Below are 20,178 nucleotides of genomic sequence, written 5' to 3'. Positions count from 1 at the left end.
CATAATATCTGAGTAGACGAGTCCTCAAACGTCCTTTCTATCACCATAATACTGTCCTTGACTAACAGTACTACACCTCCCTGTTTTTTTTTTTAAACCACCTTCCCTGTTCTTACTGAAACATCTAAACCTTGGAACCTGCAACAGCCATTCCTGTCCCTGCTCTATCCATGTCTCTGAAATGGCCACAACATCAAAGTCCCAGATACCAACCCATGCTGCAAGCTCACCCACCTTATTCTGGATGCTCTTGGCACTGAAGTAGCCACACTTCAAACCACCTTCCAGCTTGCCAGTGCACTCTTGTGACTTTGAAACCTTAATGTTTGACTTCACTACCTCCTGGACCCTGGAACTAAAATTTAGGTTCTCATCCTCCTGCTGAATTCATTTAAACCCTGCTGAAGAGCATTAGGAAATATCTCCCCAGGCTAGGATATTGGTACCCCTCAGGTTCAGGTGTAGACCACCCTCTTTGTAGAGGTCCTACCTACCCCAGAATGAGCCCCAATTATCCAGGTATCTGAATCCTGCACAATCCCTGCAGCCATATGTTCAACTTCTCGCTCTCGCTCTCGCTCTCGCTCTCGCTCTCGCTCTCGCTCTCGCTCTCGCTCTCGCTCTCGCTCTCGCTCTCGCTCTCGCTCTCGCTCTCGCTCTCGCTCTCGCTCTCGCTCTCGCTCTCGCTCTCGCTCTCGCTCTCGCTCTCGCTCTCGCTCTCGCTCTCGCTCTCGCTCTCGCTCTCGCTCTCGCTCTCGCTCTCGCTCTCGCTCTCGCTCTCGCTCTCGCTCTCGCTCTCGCTCTCGCTCTCGCTCTCGCTCTCGCTCTCGCTCTCGCTCTCGCTCTCGCTCTCGCTCTCGCTCTCGCTCTCGCTCTCGCTCTCGCTCTCGCTCTCGCTCTCGCTCTCGCTCTCGCTCTCGCTCTCGCTCTCGCTCTCGCTCTCGCTCTCGCTCTCGCTCTCGCTCTCGCTCTCGCTCTCGCTCTCGCTCTCGCTCTCGCTCTCGCTCTCGCTCTCGCTCTCGCTCTCGCTCTCGCTCTCGCTCTCGCTCTCGCTCTCGCTCTCGCTCTCGCTCTCGCTCTCGCTCTCGCTCTCGCTCTCGCTCTCGCTCTCGCTCTCGCTCTCGCTCTCGCTCTCGCTCTCGCTCTCGCTCTCGCTCTCGCTCTCGCTCTCGCTCTCGCTCTCGCTCTCGCTCTCGCTCTCGCTCTCGCTCTCGCTCTCGCTCTCGCTCTCGCTCTCGCTCTCGCTCTCGCTCTCGCTCTCGCTCTCGCTCTCGCTCTCGCTCTCGCTCTCGCTCTCGCTCTCGCTCTCGCTCTCGCTCTCGCTCTCGCTCTCGCTCTCGCTCTCGCTCTCGCTCTCGCTCTCGCTCTCGCTCTCGCTCTCGCTCTCGCTCTCGCTCTCGCTCTCGCTCTCGCTCTCGCTCTCGCTCTCGCTCTCGCTCTCGCTCTCGCTCTCGCTCTCGCTCTCGCTCTCGCTCTCGCTCTCGCTCTCGCTCTCGCTCTCGCTCTCGCTCTCGCTCTCGCTCTCGCTCTCGCTCTCGCTCTCGCTCTCGCTCTCGCTCTCGCTCTCGCTCTCGCTCTCGCTCTCGCTCTCGCTCTCGCTCTCGCTCTCGCTCTCGCTCTCGCTCTCGCTCTCGCTCTCGCTCTCGCTCTCGCTCTCGCTCTCGCTCTCGCTCTCGCTCTCGCTCTCGCTCTCGCTCTCGCTCTCGCTCTCGCTCTCGCTCTCGCTCTCGCTCTCGCTCTCGCTCTCGCTCTCGCTCTCGCTCTCGCTCTCGCTCTCGCTCTCGCTCTCGCTCTCGCTCTCGCTCTCGCTCTCGCTCTCGCTCTCGCTCTCGCTCTCGCTCTCGCTCTCGCTCTCGCTCTCGCTCTCGCTCTCGCTCTCGCTCTCGCTCTCGCTCTCGCTCTCGCTCTCGCTCTCGCTCTCGCTCTCGCTCTCGCTCTCGCTCTCGCTCTCGCTCTCGCTCTCGCTCTCGCTCTCGCTCTCGCTCTCGCTCTCGCTCTCGCTCTCGCTCTCGCTCTCGCTCTCGCTCTCGCTCTCGCTCTCGCTCTCGCTCTCGCTCTCGCTCTCGCTCTCGCTCTCGCTCTCGCTCTCGCTCTCGCTCTCGCTCTCGCTCTCGCTCTCGCTCTCGCTCTCGCTCTCGCTCTCGCTCTCGCTCTCGCTCTCGCTCTCGCTCTCGCTCTCGCTCTCGCTCTCGCTCTCGCTCTCGCTCTCGCTCTCGCTCTCGCTCTCGCTCTCGCTCTCGCTCTCGCTCTCGCTCTCGCTCTCGCTCTCGCTCTCGCTCTCGCTCTCGCTCTCGCTCTCGCTCTCGCTCTCGCTCTCGCTCTCGCTCTCGCTCTCGCTCTCGCTCTCGCTCTCGCTCTCGCTCTCGCTCTCGCTCTCGCTCTCGCTCTCGCTCTCGCTCTCGCTCTCGCTCTCGCTCTCGCTCTCGCTCTCGCTCTCGCTCTCGCTCTCGCTCTCGCTCTCGCTCTCGCTCTCGCTCTCGCTCTCGCTCTCGCTCTCGCTCTCGCTCTCGCTCTCGCTCTCGCTCTCGCTCTCGCTCTCGCTCTCGCTCTCGCTCTCGCTCTCGCTCTCGCTCTCGCTCTCGCTCTCGCTCTCGCTCTCGCTCTCGCTCTCGCTCTCGCTCTCGCTCTCGCTCTCGCTCTCGCTCTCGCTCTCGCTCTCGCTCTCGCTCTCGCTCTCGCTCTCGCTCTCGCTCTCGCTCTCGCTCTCGCTCTCGCTCTCGCTCTCGCTCTCGCTCTCGCTCTCGCTCTCGCTCTCGCTCTCGCTCTCGCTCTCGCTCTCGCTCTCGCTCTCGCTCTCGCTCTCGCTCTCGCTCTCGCTCTCGCTCTCGCTCTCGCTCTCGCTCTCGCTCTCGCTCTCGCTCTCGCTCTCGCTCTCGCTCTCGCTCTCGCTCTCGCTCTCGCTCTCGCTCTCGCTCTCGCTCTCGCTCTCGCTCTCGCTCTCGCTCTCGCTCTCGCTCTCGCTCTCGCTCTCGCTCTCGCTCTCGCTCTCGCTCTCGCTCTCGCTCTCGCTCTCGCTCTCGCTCTCGCTCTCGCTCTCGCTCTCGCTCTCGCTCTCGCTCTCGCTCTCGCTCTCGCTCTCGCTCTCGCTCTCGCTCTCGCTCTCGCTCTCGCTCTCGCTCTCGCTCTCGCTCTCGCTCTCGCTCTCGCTCTCGCTCTCGCTCTCGCTCTCGCTCTCGCTCTCGCTCTCGCTCTCGCTCTCGCTCTCGCTCTCGCTCTCGCTCTCGCTCTCGCTCTCGCTCTCGCTCTCGCTCTCGCTCTCGCTCTCGCTCTCGCTCTCGCTCTCGCTCTCGCTCTCGCTCTCGCTCTCGCTCTCGCTCTCGCTCTCGCTCTCGCTCTCGCTCTCGCTCTCGCTCTCGCTCTCGCTCTCGCTCTCGCTCTCGCTCTCGCTCTCGCTCTCGCTCTCGCTCTCGCTCTCGCTCTCGCTCTCGCTCTCGCTCTCGCTCTCGCTCTCGCTCTCGCTCTCGCTCTCGCTCTCGCTCTCGCTCTCGCTCTCGCTCTCGCTCTCGCTCTCGCTCTCGCTCTCGCTCTCGCTCTCGCTCTCGCTCTCGCTCTCGCTCTCGCTCTCGCTCTCGCTCTCGCTCTCGCTCTCGCTCTCGCTCTCGCTCTCGCTCTCGCTCTCGCTCTCGCTCTCGCTCTCGCTCTCGCTCTCGCTCTCGCTCTCGCTCTCGCTCTCGCTCTCGCTCTCGCTCTCGCTCTCGCTCTCGCTCTCGCTCTCGCTCTCGCTCTCGCTCTCGCTCTCGCTCTCGCTCTCGCTCTCGCTCTCGCTCTCGCTCTCGCTCTCGCTCTCGCTCTCGCTCTCGCTCTCGCTCTCGCTCTCGCTCTCGCTCTCGCTCTCGCTCTCGCTCTCGCTCTCGCTCTCGCTCTCGCTCTCGCTCTCGCTCTCGCTCTCGCTCTCGCTCTCGCATCATGAGCCCTAGCATCTGGGAGGCAACACACCAACTGTGAATCTCCGTCGTTCCACAGAACCTTCTATCAGCCCCCCCTAAAAATGCAGTCCCCACTCACTAATGCTGTGCTGCTCATCCCCCTTCCCTTTTGAGCAACCGAGACAGACTCTGTGCCAGAGATCTGTACACCATGCCTTACCCCTGGTAAGTCGACCCCCTCAACAGTATTCAAAATGATATACCTGTTACTGAGGAGAACAGCCACAGAGAATCCTGGACTGTCTGGTTCCCTGTCAGTCCCCTGACAGTAACCCATTTTTTCTTGTACCTGAGGTGAGATGACCTCCCTGCAACTCCTCTCAATAACCCCCTCAGCCCCAAACCCCTCAGAATGATCCGAAGTTCATCCAGCTCCAGCTCCCTAACATGGTTTGTGGAGTTGGAGTTGGGTGCACGTCCTGCAGATGAAGTCAGTGGGGGCACTGGTGGTGACCCTTACCTCCCACATTCTGCAGGAGGAACATCCAACTGCCCAAACCTCCATTCTCACTTTTCTAAATTCCCAAGAGTCTAATTGAAAAAAAAACTGGTTACCTTACCAATCTGGCACACACCATCTGTTTTTGGGTTAGAGGAGGAGAGTGGGTGGAGACAATACTTAAGTGGTGTTTCAGGTAAAGCAACTATCCAAATACCGAGGAGTTTCGATTATCTGAACGAGATGGGCAGGCACTATTTCGTTCGGATAATTGATTATTCGGTTAATTGACTCGGTCTTTCCTCTGGTGCTCAAAGTTTTCTGTTAAGTCTGCTCCCCTTTTCACGAGAGAAGGCATGATCCCTGACCCCCCAACCCCTCCTAACCCCCCCCCGCCTAAACCGTCCAGCCCTGACCCCCTGCCCGTCCCTGACCCTATCGAACTCCTGCCTTTCTGAGGTGAGTCTCCAAATAGCACGCACACATGCAGGTGCACACGCACACATCTTGTTACTGCAACTTTTTGACAAGTTTCCCCTTTGTGCTATATAGGACAATGTTGGAGAGATTATCTATCTGGGGAAATGGGGTTTAGGGTATACTCCTGTGTAGAACTCCAGGGAAAGTGTGGTCAGGGGGGGGGAACGAGAGAGAGGGCGGGAGGTCAGTCATTTGGAGACAGTGTCCAGGTCTGTTCTTGGCAGCATTTCAGTAAGCTGAGTTCACTTTTAATCACAGTAAACAAAAGACGTGATCAGTGTTCAGGGGAAAGTGTGGTGGTGGGGGGGAACGAGAGAGAGGGCGGGAGGTCAGTCATTTGGAGACAGTGTCCAGGTCTGTTGTTGGCAGCATTTCAGTAAGCTGAGTTCACTTTTAATCACAGTAAACAAAAGACGTGATCAGTGTTGGAAACACGTCTTTGATGTAATGTTTCTATCGGGACCTTGAGATCTTCTTCGGATAATCCGATATTCGGATAATCGAGGTTCCTCTATATATTACCTTACTTATTTAGCATCCCTCTGGTCCTCAGTCCCGCTGTACAATGGAGACAAATGGCAACCCCTGCATCCTCCAGCGCTGCTGATGAGTGGGAACGTGTTCAGCACGCAGCGCAGTACCGGAGGCCCTCCCTGCATGGGGAGGCAAATTATGGAGCGTCAGTAGATTAGTGGAAGAGAATAGGGCTGGGGCCAGAGGCACAGAGACGCCTCAGCGCCCACAATTGAGAGCACCAGCTGACAGAGACCGACCGAGGGAGAGAGGAGTACCGACACACAAGTGGCAAAAGGTTGTGCATGCATGCACCACACATTGATCGCCGGCCATGGAATGGCAGGACTTTCTGGGAGGTGGGTGATGCCTCGTGACCCAGTGGATCACACCCGGCAAGTACGGAAGGCATGCTGACAGTGACAGGGATAGAAGACCCGATTCTGGTGACTTTCCCACAGCCAACATTCAACTGTCTGCCAGGTGCCAAGGAACCCAAGGGGGGGCCAGCAACATGAGGTGTACAGGTGATTGAAATGAGAAACTTTCGGGCAGTACTACAGAAGCAAGTTCCATGCCCAACCCTTGGTGTCTCCAAGATAGACAGCAGGACCGAGTAGAAATGTTCGGGCTGAACGGGAGAGCCAAAGCCAGCGATTGATGTGGGTGCAGCCAGTGAAGTCACTGCATTGAATGAAACCTCCTTCCTCAGCTACACGCTTGGTGCCAGCAGAAGACAGGATCAAAAACCCCACTGGCAACTGAAGGTCAAGGACGAACTGAGACCAGCGGCTGCAGCAGCAGTGGCTTGCAGCTCCCAGGCACCATCTGTGTTTCTGAACACTCTCTCTCAATTAAAAATCAAGTCAAGTCAGTGTGTCGATCCAGCTCGCTCTATGCAAGACTGGCGACTTCACAGCCTAGAAATCCGCAGCTCACTCTTTTCACAAACTGGCCACCCAAGAGATACCCTGTGCAAATATACTGAGTGTAGGCAGACCCCGCGGGTGCTCAATACACAGGGCAGCACTGTGTCCCAGTGACTAAGCAGTCAGTGTCGCTGTGCAATCTACCAACAGCTATGCTAGGACCAGTGATAGCTGTGCTGGCACACTGCTGTGACTCAGACCAACTCCACTCCGTGTCCTGATATGTGTCGAGCCTGATGAGTGGAATGTGCAGGGAAGGTTAAGCACTCCGATGCTGGTGGACTCCGGAGTCTGCACTTCGGGGGACAAAAACGGCAGGTCCTCGGCGACACAGCAGCCACGGTCTTGCCAGCCAAGATGAGTGCAATTAATTGCCACGTGACCTCAGACAGGCATGGCCCTGGGATGAACCCCGGGCCTCAAAGTGTGTTCAAAGTGTCGATGATCAATGTGTCCTTCAATTCACACTAATTCTCGCAGCTACCTGTGATCTTTTTTGATGCATGAGCTGAGTAATCCATCGTTAAACATAGTATGAGGTTTCAGTCTGTTCCTCGCCAGAGACCAATGACGTGGGCCACACGTACACTCCCCACCATCACAACTCCCACCTGACCGGAGGGTTAACAAAGGATCGAAGAAGCCATGACACACAGGACTGACTACTCCCTTTTATCGGGAACACGGAAGGATCGCACACTCACTCTATTCTAGGTAAAGAGCTCAAAATGTGTTGTTGGAAAAGCACAGCAGGTCAGGCAGCATCCAAGGAGCAGGAGAATCGACATTTTGGGCATGAGCACTTCTTCAAGAAGGGCTCATGCCCGAAACATCGATTCTCCTGTTCCTTGGATGCTGCCTGACCTGCTGCGCTTTTCCAACAACACATTTTCAACTCTGATCTCCAGCATCTGCAGTCCTCCCTTTTTTTCCTATTCTAGGTAAAAACAATGACTGCAGATGCTGGAAACCAGATTCTGGATTAGTGGTGCTGGAAGAGCACAGCGGTTCAGGCAGCATTCGAGGAGCAGTAAAACCGACTTTTCGGGCAAAAGCCCTTCATCAGGAATAAAGGCAGAGAGCCTGAAGGGTGGAGAGATGATCTAGAGGAGGGTAGGGGTGGAGAGAAAGTAGTATAGAGTACAGTAGGTGAGTGGGGGAGGGAATGAAGGTGATAGGTCGGGGGCAGGGGGAGGGTGGAGTGGATAGGTGGAATGGCAGGGCAGAGGGGCAGGGTGTGTGCAACTGGTAGAGAGGGGCTGATAGGCAAAGCAGCCATCACCACTGAACTCTGAACTGTCGCCTGCAAACTCATGCCAAAGTCTCCCACGACACCAGGTTCAACTCTTTCACAGGTCTAACCAAAAGCAAGACACCTGAACTGACTGGTCAAACTGAATGTCACCCTTGCAGGGAAGGGTGAGCGTGTGGGTGAGTGCAGAGAGAGAGTGGGAGCTGCTTCCCTGACTCCACTCCTCTACAGTGCTGAGGGAAATGGAGTGTAAAGCCGCATGGAAAATGGAGATACAGCAACAGCCCTCGCACCCGCCTCACTCGAGAAGCAAGGACAGTGTGAGGGGAACACGTTAGCAAGACCCACTCTCAAGCGCTTGATTTCGGACCACTGACTCTACAAGAGGCGGCTTCTTGGTTGCACCTGAGCAGCAGAGTCCGTGTCAGAAGCAGCGGGGCGCCAGCCTGGCCAACCCTGCCATGAGATTGTGACCCTTTCAAAAAGCACTTGTCAAGGTGGGAAGAGTGGGGAGGAACCCCGAAAGCACCAGCCCCTGATAGGAAAGCTTGCCACAAGAGCCCTCCCACATCGACAGGAATTGCTGAATCAATTGAGGAGAGCACCAGCGAAGCCGCATGCACACGCGCTGGCAGGTCCGGACAGAAACCCGAGTGCCGAGCACCTCTGCCGCAGAGCCAGGAAGAGCAGCCACCCACTAAAAGAATGCAGTGCTTGAAGCCAACGCAAATGAGCCAACATTCTGGGCAAACTGGGGTCAGCCTGCCACCTTCCCTGCAAAACCTCAGGGAACCAGGCAACTTGAATTCTCTCGGTTTGTATCACTTTTTATTTCATTTCTTTAAGGTGCCTGTGGAGGGATGGCCATTTATGGAGCGTTTTTGCCGATCATCACCATGGAAATAGATTGCCCACCCTCCGACAGTGTCTAGAGATCTCTGACCGATTTTGACAAAAGGCAGAAAGAATTGGATAAGTCTGACAAATGTTTGACTAAGTGTCACAATTTGACTTCCAAGAGCTCTTGGGCATGCACCCAAACATGAAAATTCAAGTGCCACTCCCTTCGGAGCTACTTATCAGACACTTTTCACGCCGCCATTTTGTTATAAAAATCATGTTCTCGAAAATCTCTGGGTACCCTGCCAACCTGTCAAGCGGCCAAACCCGACTGGGGCAGAATCCCAAATTCAAGTGCTTTAATCTGGAAATCAGTCCCCATAAACACTCCTGGATTTTTTTGCAGCCTGACTTCCACAATTAGAGCGAGTTTAAGTTTTTAGGCTGCAGACACTGAAACACAGCATGACGACACCCAGACTGAAATCCCCTCGAGTCATGTGGCACCCAGAACACATTTCCCGCATGCGTTTTCAGATTTTTTCACTGGTGGGAAGTTTGCTCTGATGACAATTTGAATTTTTTCACACCTTTCCAAAATCTTTCTAAGATTTTCCTAGTTACTGACTTATCCTTTTTAAACACTTCCTGGCAATTTTCATAGGTTTCCGGTGCACGTTTTCAGGCATTTTTCCAGGCTGGTCCTTTGACATTTTCCAACATTTTTTTTCAGTTTTTCTAGTTACTAAATTGACACTTTTAAACGTTTTCGGGCATTTTTCTAAGTTTTCATTCATGTTTTCAGACACTTTTGTAAGTTTTTCTAAACGTCCTGGGCATTTTCCTATGCTTTCCAGGTTATTCATTTGGCATCTTCAGACAGATTAAGTCTGTCTGGTTACTGACATGACACTTTTGAAAATGGTTGGGCACTTTTCCGAAACTTTGCTGGTTACTCACTTCACCTGTTAAGACTGTTGCTTCCTTGCAAAAATGGAGCACTTCCCACCGTGGGAAATTGTTGAAACTTGATCTAAGCACAGCCTGCGCTGCAGCCTAGCAGGGGACCCTATTTGCGCAATGACCAGTTTGAGTCTGACTGCGTTATCCAGCCTGTCCAGGTATCAGGAACTGCAAGGAGTGAGTTTCCTAACTGCTATTTGTTAACGTATTAATTGTGGAATTACAGCACTGAAGTGCAGAATCATCCTTTAACTCATCTGGTCCCAAGCAATTATGTTCTGTAATAATTGTACAGTCCCCTACTATCCCCTGGTTCTGTATTAATCTCACTGTGCCGTCCTCCACTCTGGATCTGTACTAATCACACTGCGCCATATTCTCTCCTGGTTCTGTGTTAATCGCAATGTTCTGTGCTCCCACTGCACCAATTTTCATTTCAACCTTGCATTGTCACTGTGGGAAACTGATCAAATTCCTGTGGAAACGAAGAAGATTCCTCCTACCTTCTGACTGTACCATGTAGATGTTCCACTCTTGAAGTGAAGAATGAGAGGTTACAGAGAATATATTGCAAGGTTCAAGGCATGTTTCTTAGTCAACACCTGACAGATGTTAATAATAAAACTGATATTCAAGCAAGTAAGCAAACAAAGAGTCTCTCCCTTAAATCTTTAAAATAAGAGACTGGCAAACCCATAATTAAGAGGGCCTGTGGTTTTGTTTTTGATGCTGCATGGTGTTCTGTTCACATCTCTCAAGTGTCTAAATTGTGAAGAGGCATCAGTTTTTGTTTTCTCCTGATTTATAATTCTGAGATCCTGACAAGCGTTGTTGGCTGAGGATGAGACCGCCTTGACTGCTATCCTAACCCAGACTGTATAATAAGATGCTAGTACTAAACCGTCCAGCTCATTTGGAGGATGTGCTTGGGTAGTTAACTTGGTGTGGTCAGAAGAGGAGAACCTGTGGAATGAAATTTGTCAACTGAAATCTAGATACTGTTTTTTTTTAACATTACATTACAGTGTGGAAAGAGGCCCTTCAGCCTAAAAAATCCACACCGACCCGCCGAAGCGTAACCCACCCATACCCGATGTGCTTGGGTAGTTAACTTGGTGTGGTCAGAAGAGGAGAACCTGTGGAATGAAATTTGTCAACTGAAATCTAGATACTGTTTTTTTTACATTACATTACAGTGTGGAAAGAGGCCCTTCAGCCCAAAAACTCCACACCGACCCGCCGAAGCGTAACCCACCCATACCCCTACATTTACCCCTTACCTAACACTACGGGCAATTTAGCATGGCCAATTCACCTGACCTGCACATCTTTGGACTGTGGGAGGAAACCGGAGCACCCGGAGGAAACTCACGCAGACACGGGGAGAACGTGCAAACTCCACACAATCGGTTGCCTGAGGCGGGAATTGAACCCGGGTCTCTGGCACTGTGAGGCAGCAGTGCTAACCACTGTGCCACCGTGCCGCCCACCGTGTTATTCTAGTAACTGGTAATTCTGAACCAAAGGTATAATCTCACCTCCTTGTTGCTTGCCCCACAGGTTGGAGTCATCGACTTCTCCATGTACCTGAAGAATGATAGTGATAGCAGTGGATGCTTTGAAAGGTAATGCTTGCAGACAGAAATAAAACTCACTCTCACCAACTGCATATGATTGCTCGTTAGTAGAAAGATGTGGTCTTTGGCACATGGCCTTGTTGCAATGTCCACTTATCTCTGAGACAAGGACCTCTCACAGTCCACTACTGCACTGATCTTCCAAGCTGAGAGATATTGAAGAGTATTACTGTCCTCACTTGCCCCCTGCATTATCTCTGACAACTCTTCTAGAATCACTTGTTGAAGCTGAGTTTGCATAGACCAAGCTTTAGTGATGATGCCCATGAATGTGAAAGTTATTTAACATTCATTCTTCCACCTTGCTATATGAAACTAATTCAGAGTTAGTAGTGTATTTTGTTCTTTTTGTGACGTTCTCGGAATTGTGCTTTTTATTCAGAGATGGACAGTTTGCTGCAATTCTCGATCAGAAGAACTATGTGGAAGAACTCAATCGACAGCTGAGGTAGGTTCCTATCTGAATTCTTGATCTTGTCTTCATACTAGACGCAGTAGCCCTGCATTTTGTAAATCAAAACGTTTTCGGTTTTAATGGGCTATGACAATATGCAGAGTGAAATTGAAGTTAGTTGTAAATTCTCGCTCCAACCAAGAACGGTAATGGGAGCAACAGAGACTGATACTAATCAATCTTTGAAGGTGGTAATTCAATATTGGTATATTAGTGTGTACCTATTGAAATTATTTATTTTGCTGTTGGACCATAGTCGCCTTTGTTAGATTTCTGCCACAGCTACATAGTGGTTATGTGCTCCCAACGGTTATCATTTAACATCTTTCATCAGAATTAATTGGAAGTAGTTTAATCTGTGTCATCAATGTGGCTTTCTGTTCATCAAGTGTAGTATTGTAAAGAATATTCTGACTGAGGTTATGGTCTAGTATTGCTGAAAAAGACATTTTATTGAAGCTTTTTGAATGCGCCCATCAGGACACTTCACAAAACAAATAAGAGGGAAAACAGCATTTATGAGAGAAGAGTGCTTGCTGATTTGTTGGCACTTTAGTAGCGGCATAATTAATGTTAAGGATGCCTGACCGTAGTGTCATAGAGATGTGCAACACAGAAACAGACCCTTCGGACCGACTTGTTCATGCCGACCAGATATCCCAGTCCAATCTAGGGCCATCTGCCAGCATCCTGCCCATATTCCTCCAAAGTCTTCCTATTCAAGTACCCAACCAGAGGCCTTTTAAATATTGCAATTGTACTAGCCTCCACCACTTCCTCTGGCAGCTCATTCCAAACAAGTACTACCCTCTGTGAAAACGTTGCCCCTTAGGTCTCTTTTATATCCTTCCCCTCTCACCCTAAACCTATGCCCTTTAGTTCTGGACTCCCCTACCCCAGGGGGTGTCTATTTATCCTATCCATGCCCCTCAGCATTCTGGGTAATCCAAGATGAAGTATGGGAAAAATTCTGGCTGTTAACAGGCTGTTCCTTTTTGAAGTATTTTAGGTGTTGGAGGTGATTTCCTTGAATTCTTGGAGCAGCAATTATTGTTTTATATGCTGTTGCATTGTTTTGGAATTTTGGAGGAAAAAAGTCAAAATAACGGCACTTTTAAAAGGGTGAGGGACAGACAAAGGCAACACATGGTCAGTGAAGGAGAGAGAGAAAGAAACCCACACTGCTAACTGCCACAGCAGTGGACCTGCCCAGCTACTGCCTTTGCTGTTGAATCAATGTATTGCTGGACATTGGAGTGCATCCAGGAAAATTAACAAACAAGTGAAATTCAGAACTGATCTTGGAGGAACCTTTTTGGGTGTGGTCACAGCACAGAAACAGATAAGTGAATAGTTTTACCTGTGGCCTTTCTGTAAGTCTGCAGTAGTGAGTAGAGTGGGTTCTTTCTTGACTTTGTTTGAGATATGTCTGTTGATTAAGCTTAAAAATATAAGCCATAAGTATTAAGTTAGCCTGGAGCAGTGTTTTGTAGAGGAATAAGATGGTGCTGTTTTCTGGGGCTGCAGATTGAAAGAAGCAAAATGACTATATAATGTGTTTTCTATCTATAACTCATACAGAATGAATTTCTTTTTAAATAGGACAATTCCCCAGAAGGTCAGAGTATTGAGTACAGGAGTTGGGAGGTCATGCTGTGGCTGTACAGGACATTGGTTAGGCCACTGTTGGAATATTGTGTGCAATTCTGGTCTCCTTCCTATTGGAAAGATGTTGTGAAACATGAAAGGGTTCAGAAAAGATTTACAAGGATGTTGCCAGGGTTGGAGGATTTGAGCTATAGGGAGAGGCTGAACAGGATGGGACTGTTTTCCTTGGAGCGTCGGAGGCTGAGGGGTGACCTTTTGGAGGTCTACAAAATTATGAGGGGCATGGATAGGCTAAATAGACAAATTCTTTTCCCTGGGTTGGGGGAGTCCAGAACTAGAGGGCATAGGTTTAGTGTGAGAGGGGAAAGATATAAAAGAGACCTAAGGGGCAACGTTTTCACGCAGAGGGTGATACTTGTGTGGAATGAGCTGCCAGAGGAAGTGGTGGAGGCTGGTACAATTGCAACATTTAAGAGGCATTTGGATGGGTAAATGAATAGGAAGGGTTTGGAGGGATATGGGCCTGGTGCTGGCAGATGGGACTAAATTGGGTTGGGATATCTGGTCGGCATGGACAGGTTGGACCGAAGGGTCTGTTTCCATGCTGTACATCTCTATGACTCTAAATAGCAATGTAAAGGGAAAACAATTTTTATCGGTTTTTTTTCATAAGCAGTATTCAGATTCTTAACTGCCAAACTTAATATGTGCAAATAATAATGGAATGTAGAATTAACAAGATTATTGCCACAAGAATTGTAGATACATAGAATCCCAACAGTGTGGAAAGAAACCATTTGACCCTTCAATTCTGCACAGACACTCTGAAGAGTATCCCTCCCAGACCCAGTCCCCTACCTTGTGCCTGCAGCCCCACATTTACCATGGCTAATCCATCTAGCCTACACATCCCTGAGCTCTATAGACAATTTAGCATGGCCAGTCCTCCTAACCTGCAAATCTTTTGTTTGTGGGAGGAAGCTAGAGCCCCTGATGGAAAAGTACACAAACAAGGGAAAATGTACAAACTCCACACGGACAGTCCCCCGAGGCTGGAATCGAACCTCGGTCCTTCGTGCTTGTAAGGCAGCAATGCTAACCATTGTGCCGAAGGAGAAGGGGTTCAAACAGGGAATGCAGAGGCAGATTTTTTAAAAGTGTCAGATTGGTAAAATATGCAGAGTGCTTTTCACAGGGTTTGATATATTGGAGTCTATCTTACTCCATGCCTGGTGGGAAAAGATGAGAATTGAGTGAAGCATATGGGCATTTGTCTTGACTTGAGTGAGTGGGCTAGAAACAGAAAATAAGTGCAGAAGCAGGCTATTCGGCCTTTTGAGCCTGCACCACCATTCAACATGGCTGATCATGCAATTTCAGTTGCACTTTCTGTCCGCCCCGTCGTCATCCTGGCTGCAGGGGCCACATCTAGCTCCCTCTTGAATAAATCTAATGAACTGGTTCCTCACCTTGGTCCGAATGGCTTACACCTTATGCTTAGACTGTGAGCCCTACTTCTGAACTTAGCTAACATTGGGAATATTCTTCTCGCACCTAGCCTGTCCAGTCCGATCAGGATTTTAAGGTGGTGGAAATTGACTGTAAGATGGAGCATAAGCAGACAAGACCATGAAAAGGCAGTGATTTTGTATTCAGAACTCTGGCTTAAAAAATATGGTTGAACTAATTGACTCTCAACTCAAGTCATAATATTGTTATTGGAAGTCGAGCAGAATGCCCAGGTCAGGCTGATCAGGGTCATGGGATCATGTTAGGAATTTTGTGTTGCATTGAAAACGGTTTTCCTACAGTATGCCATTGCTTAGGGTAAATTTATCTTAAATACCTGCACATGTTCATCGACCTGAAACGTTAACACTATTTTGTTTCCATAGTCCTGCTGAGCTCCTCCAGTGTTTTTGTTTTAATTGTAAAAATTGGGGGCAATTTGCAGCTCAAGTGAGAGATGATTTGCTAAGTCTGTCTAAAATTATGATGAGATAGGACAGAAAAGGGTTTTTTCTAGTGACTGAGTAGCCTCCAATAGTGTCGATTAAATGCAAGAAATTCAGAACACAGTGAAACTTTTAAATAAGGAGAGGGTTGTGAGGCTGAGGAATAAAGTGTCACAGCTCTCTGGGCTTGTGCCCTGGTAATCAAGCCCACTATTCTGAGTTGTCACACATGTGCAAAGATATAGTTAAAGCAATCCAAAGTCTCCAATTTATCAGACTGACAAACTCTGGCTAAAAGAAAGTACTTACCAGGTTTCTGTACTTAACAATTTAAATTGTCTTTAACCAATGGTCATTGGGAAATATGAATTGCTAACTTATAATTTTCTGTAGGTTAAACTCCACTCCTTTTTAGATATCACCTACATTCATAATCAGACAGGCACATCATTAATATTTAGAGATAATTGTTTGACTGGTGCAGATTAAAGATTTTCAGCTCTGTAGAGCGCTATGACTATAAAAAAGGAAAAGATTTGTTAGCACCAGTGTAGACTACAAGATCGGTTGTTTTGTTTGGTTTAGTTTTGATTGTTTACACACTGATCTGCTCTTTCATTCACTGGTTGAGAATTCATCATTCAGTGTTTCTGGAGGTATTTTATTTCCCCTTCAACAGTAAATTTGCAGAAGATGATGAGTGGAAGACAACTTGCTGGTACTTACAGTCAAGCTGGAAAAGCAAACACAGAACACAGTCTGTATAGATCGGCTTCACCACAATAAACAAACCAGTCAGATATCCGAAAAAGTGGGCGGCACGGTGGCACAGTGGTTAGCACTGCTGCCTCACAGCGCCTGAGACCCGGGTTCAATTCCCGCCTCAGGCGACTGACTGTGTGGAGTTTGCACGTTCTCCCCGTGTCTGCGTGGGTTTCCTCCGGGTGCTCCGGTTTCCTCCCACAGTCACAAAGATGTGCAGGGTCAGGTGAATTGGCCATGCTAAATTGCCCGTAGTGTTAGGTAAGGGGTAAATGTAGGGGCTTTGCTTGACTGACTGATCATTTAGTCAGGACCCAATCAAAACATTGTTGCTAAGCAGTTGTACCTTAGTTCAGAACCTATTGACTCCATCATATCTGCTTCTGCTCTCACTATTTCAAGAAAATGCAACTGTGAATACAAATACATACGTACAGCCAACCGTACAACATTCAAACAGATCCTTCGGCCCAATTCATCCATACCGACCAATTTCCTAAACTGAACTAGTCCCATTTGTCAGCATTTGACCCACATCCCACTAAACCATTCCTATTCATGTAACTGTCCAAATGTCTTTTAAATGTTGTCATTGTACTTGCCTCTACCACTTCCTTTGGAAGCTCGTTCCATATATGCACCCCCCTCAGACACAATATGTTGCAGTAAACATGACTTTTAAAACTGCAGCCATCCCTTTACTCCTTCTTGGTCCGCAATCGAAAAATGAAAATAATTTTAAACTGTTGTTTCCAAGATTGTTTATAATTGAAGGTGAGGCCCTGAGTGTGTGTAAGAATACTTTGGTCAGGATACTTTTGAAGGATAAGGGCACAAAGGAATAAAAACCAAAGATGCTGGAAATACTTGAGTTAGGTAGCCTCGGGAGATAAACTGTTCACATTTTGGTTTGATTACCTTTCAAAATAATGAGGTTTTGACAAAATTGAAAAGAGGCAGAGAGGTTAAGGAACAAAATGGAATGTCTGTATTTGGCTGCGAGGTAAGAGATGAAATGATAAAAGGTTTTGTGGCAACACAGGATGTAAATGACTGGTTACAAGAGCAGGTCATAGACTGGGAATACTGTAGTGAGTAAGTTACCTCCTGACTTCCCAAAGTCTGTCCAGGGTCCACAAGGCTGAAGCCAGGAGTGTGATGGAATATTCCCCACTTGCCTGGATGAGTGCATGCCCAAAGCACCATTGACAGGGTCCAGGACTCAGCTGTTTGATTGGCACTGCACCTACTTCACCAAGGCTCAACTGTGTACAATCTATAAGTGCTGTTGAACGATAATTCAACAGCACTTTCCAAATGCAGGACTAGTTCTATGTAGAAAGACAAATGGCAGATACATTGGAACATTACCATTGCAAGTTCCCTTTCAAGCTACTCACCATCTTGACTTGGAAATATTTTGCTTTTCCTTCAGCAGTGTTTGATCAAAATGCTGGAATTCCCTCCCTCATGCATTGTGGCTGTAACTACAGTATATGAACTGAAGAGGTTCAAAGAAATAGCTTACTCAACGGCAACTAGGGACAGTCAGTGAATGCTGACCAACCAATGATGTCCACATTCTTTGAGTGAATTTTCAAAAAAACTGAAGGAAGTAGAAGTAAATTGCTGTATCACTTGGAAAGTATATTTTAGGCATGGTGATGAGAAAGAATGGGGTCAAGGTCAATGCTGCATCTCCGGTACACTCACTGCTGCCAAAGGAAAGGGATATGGGGGTGACTGTGAAGTGGACCAGGAAGGAACTTCATTTAGGAATACTGAAAGGAAAAGATGCATTTGGTGATGGCATCACATTCCGTTAAACATTATCTGAAAGCGTTGATGCTCAGGTGTTAGCTGAAGGCATCTCTAACACTTGGGCATTTGCTTCTTGGAGGGAGCATGGATCTTTTGACCTTTCGTACATCAGCTGGGGGAGGTTGTTGATTCTCAAGCATTAGTTGGGGTTCAGGGGATGTTGTTGATAATAACTCGAGTTGGCAGTGGCTATTGATACACTGCAAAAATGAAATTGCTAAGCTTTGCACATTTGATAAGTGGACTGTGTGTTTCTTTTACCCATGGTAGGTTGCTGTTGATACAAAAGAGAAGAATTAATTTTTTTAACACTGAAAATGCACATGCAAATTCAAGTGTGCATTGTCTGAGACTTTCTGGAAAAGCTTGAAAACTGGATTTTTTTGGCTCAACGCTTCCAAAATGTGCTCCAAGTGGACAAGAACCCCATCCCCTGATTAGAATTATCTCGTAGATTAAATTCACAATTAACTATTGCTGCCAATTACCTCTTCCATTTCGCACTCTGCATACCCCTGGGTTGTTTCAGTGAATATATTAATACAATTCTTTGCATCTACTTTTCAGTTCAACAGTTGGCAGTCTGCAAGGCAGAGTTGACTCACTTGAGAAGGCAAACTCTAAATTAATTGAAGAGGTATTGCTTCTAAGTTTGTTTCTTTAATATCCTCTAATGTTTAAGTGCTTTCAGTCACTTTCAGACTTATTTTACATTTTAAGCAGTGAATATTTTGAACTGATTATTATTAACCTTTTGAAGTGCTGATATTTATAAAGCATTGAGAAGAGTTCAGTTCTCATCATTGAGCCCCATCATTTTGTGACTGTAGACATTTGCTGGGCACAATGACACCCTAATGCAGTCTGTTCCATTCTGTGATTACTTATACACCAAGATTACTTCATGTGGTGGAGACCAACTCTACTTGAGGATTACTCCAGAAGTCATGCTGGTGCTGTGTTGGCTTTATTCCGTTAGAGTCCAGGTGTAATGCTGTTATATTGCACACCTCTACACAAAGCTCACAGGTTCAAATAGAAGTGAAGATCTCACAGATATATTGTGCTGGAATTGGACAAATGTCAGGTCTGCTTGTACACACCGTTTTAAAGAGCTATTGACACTGTGTGAGGAAAATGAGTGTGATGGTCTCTAGCTACAGTCTGATGGTGGTCAACTGGCAAGTTGAGCAGAACAGTGGCAGATAGAATTTCATCCCAATAAGTACAGTTTGGGAGGTCTAATAAGAGAAGGATGTATACAATGAATGCTCCCTAAGGGAGTATGGAGGATCAAAGGAATATCTGTGTATAAGTTCATAGATCTCTGAAGGTGACAGCACAGGTTAAGACAGAGTGATGATGAAGGCATATGGGATGCTTGCCTTCATTAAACAAGAGTGTTCAATATCAGAGCACGGAAGCCTTGTTACAACTTTATAAGACGTTGGTTAGGCCGCAGTTGGAATACTGTGTGCACTTCTGGTCACTACACGATTAGAAGGATATGATCATACTGGAGAGTATAAAAGGAGATTCACCAGGATGTGGCCTGGGATGAAAAGTCTGTTATGAGGAGACACTGGATAATCTGGGTTTGTATTCCTTGTCACAGAGGAGGCTGAGGCATACAATCTGATTGAGGCATACAAAATTGGGAGGCAAGGTGTAGATCAGGAAAATCTTTTCCTCATGGCAGATGTATCTAAGATCAGAGGGTGTGAGTTTAAGCTGAGGAAGCAGCTTAGAGGAGCATGAGAAGTATGGAACGTGGTGGAGGCAGATACTCTCTCAGCATTTGAAATGACAGGGCATATTCGGCAATGGACCATGTGCAGGTAAATGGGATCAGTATAGTTTGGATTTCCTTGGTTGGTGCAGATATGCTGGGCTAAGGGGCCTGTTCCTATGCTGTACAACTGAATAGGAATGCAAGGTGATGCTATGTACTTTCAATACACAAATATAAATAGCAAGTTGTGCTGAATTCTAGCTCTCTGTTGCTCTTTTCCTCCTAGTTGGCAATCGCTAAAAACAGCATAATTCGATTGCAAGAAGAAAACGTTCAGTTTCGCAATGAAAATATCCAAATGTTAATGAAGACCCAGCAACATCTGGAGGTGTGTGTGTGTGTGTGGGCTCCAGACTGTCCAAGTGTTGCTTCAAAGATTCTCAAAAACAACTAAAATTAAAATGCAAAACCTGTCCCAGCTTCGCCTCCCTCTCTTTAACCATACCCATTAAAACCTTCCTACCTTTCCTTTTTGAATTATATTTCTCCATATCCTCTCTCACTTCCTCTCTCCCACATCTGCCAAAGCTTGACTCGTACTATACCCTCTTACTCATTATATCCAGGCCCCCCTCCTATGTGAATTCTGTCAATCATTTCTCCTTTGGCCCTTCTACCAGCAACCCCTTCCACGCTATAACTGAGTCCTCTTTCTCCAAACCCTTTAGTCAATCCTCTTTTTTTTTACCCCCCAGTCTTCCCTCCTGTCCTTTACAGGTGAAGTGTGCTTGAGTAGGGAAAGAAACAGATAATATATATGAATGAAAGCAAGTGTAGGAGTTAGGCTTGTGAAGCATGGTGAGAGAA

The 20,178-nt window shown here is 48.3% G+C and overlaps 1 protein-coding gene and 1 pseudogene across 6 annotated transcripts in view; one reads left to right on the top strand and one right to left on the bottom strand.

The window, feature by feature from the left end:
* Window positions 1-20,178, top strand: part of rufy2 (RUN and FYVE domain containing 2) — an 88,874-nt gene that overhangs the window by 18,331 nt on the left and 50,365 nt on the right. For all 6 annotated transcript variants that reach the window (XM_043712252.1, XM_043712253.1, XM_043712251.1 and 3 more), the window contains 4 exons: window positions 10,903-10,967; window positions 11,362-11,427; window positions 18,147-18,216; window positions 19,598-19,699. In XM_043712252.1, coding sequence (XP_043568187.1) covers window positions 10,903-10,967; window positions 11,362-11,427; window positions 18,147-18,216; window positions 19,598-19,699 — 303 coding nt within the window. The remainder of the gene's footprint in view (window positions 1-10,902; window positions 10,968-11,361; window positions 11,428-18,146; window positions 18,217-19,597; window positions 19,700-20,178) is intronic.
* Window positions 6,667-6,819, bottom strand: LOC122561419 (annotated as a pseudogene).

This window comes from Chiloscyllium plagiosum, chromosome 22 (assembly GCF_004010195.1).
Source record: "Chiloscyllium plagiosum isolate BGI_BamShark_2017 chromosome 22, ASM401019v2, whole genome shotgun sequence".
In the NCBI taxonomy this organism is placed as follows: domain Eukaryota; kingdom Metazoa; phylum Chordata; class Chondrichthyes; order Orectolobiformes; family Hemiscylliidae; genus Chiloscyllium; species Chiloscyllium plagiosum.
This window is presented reverse-complemented; position numbering and strand designations above follow the sequence as displayed.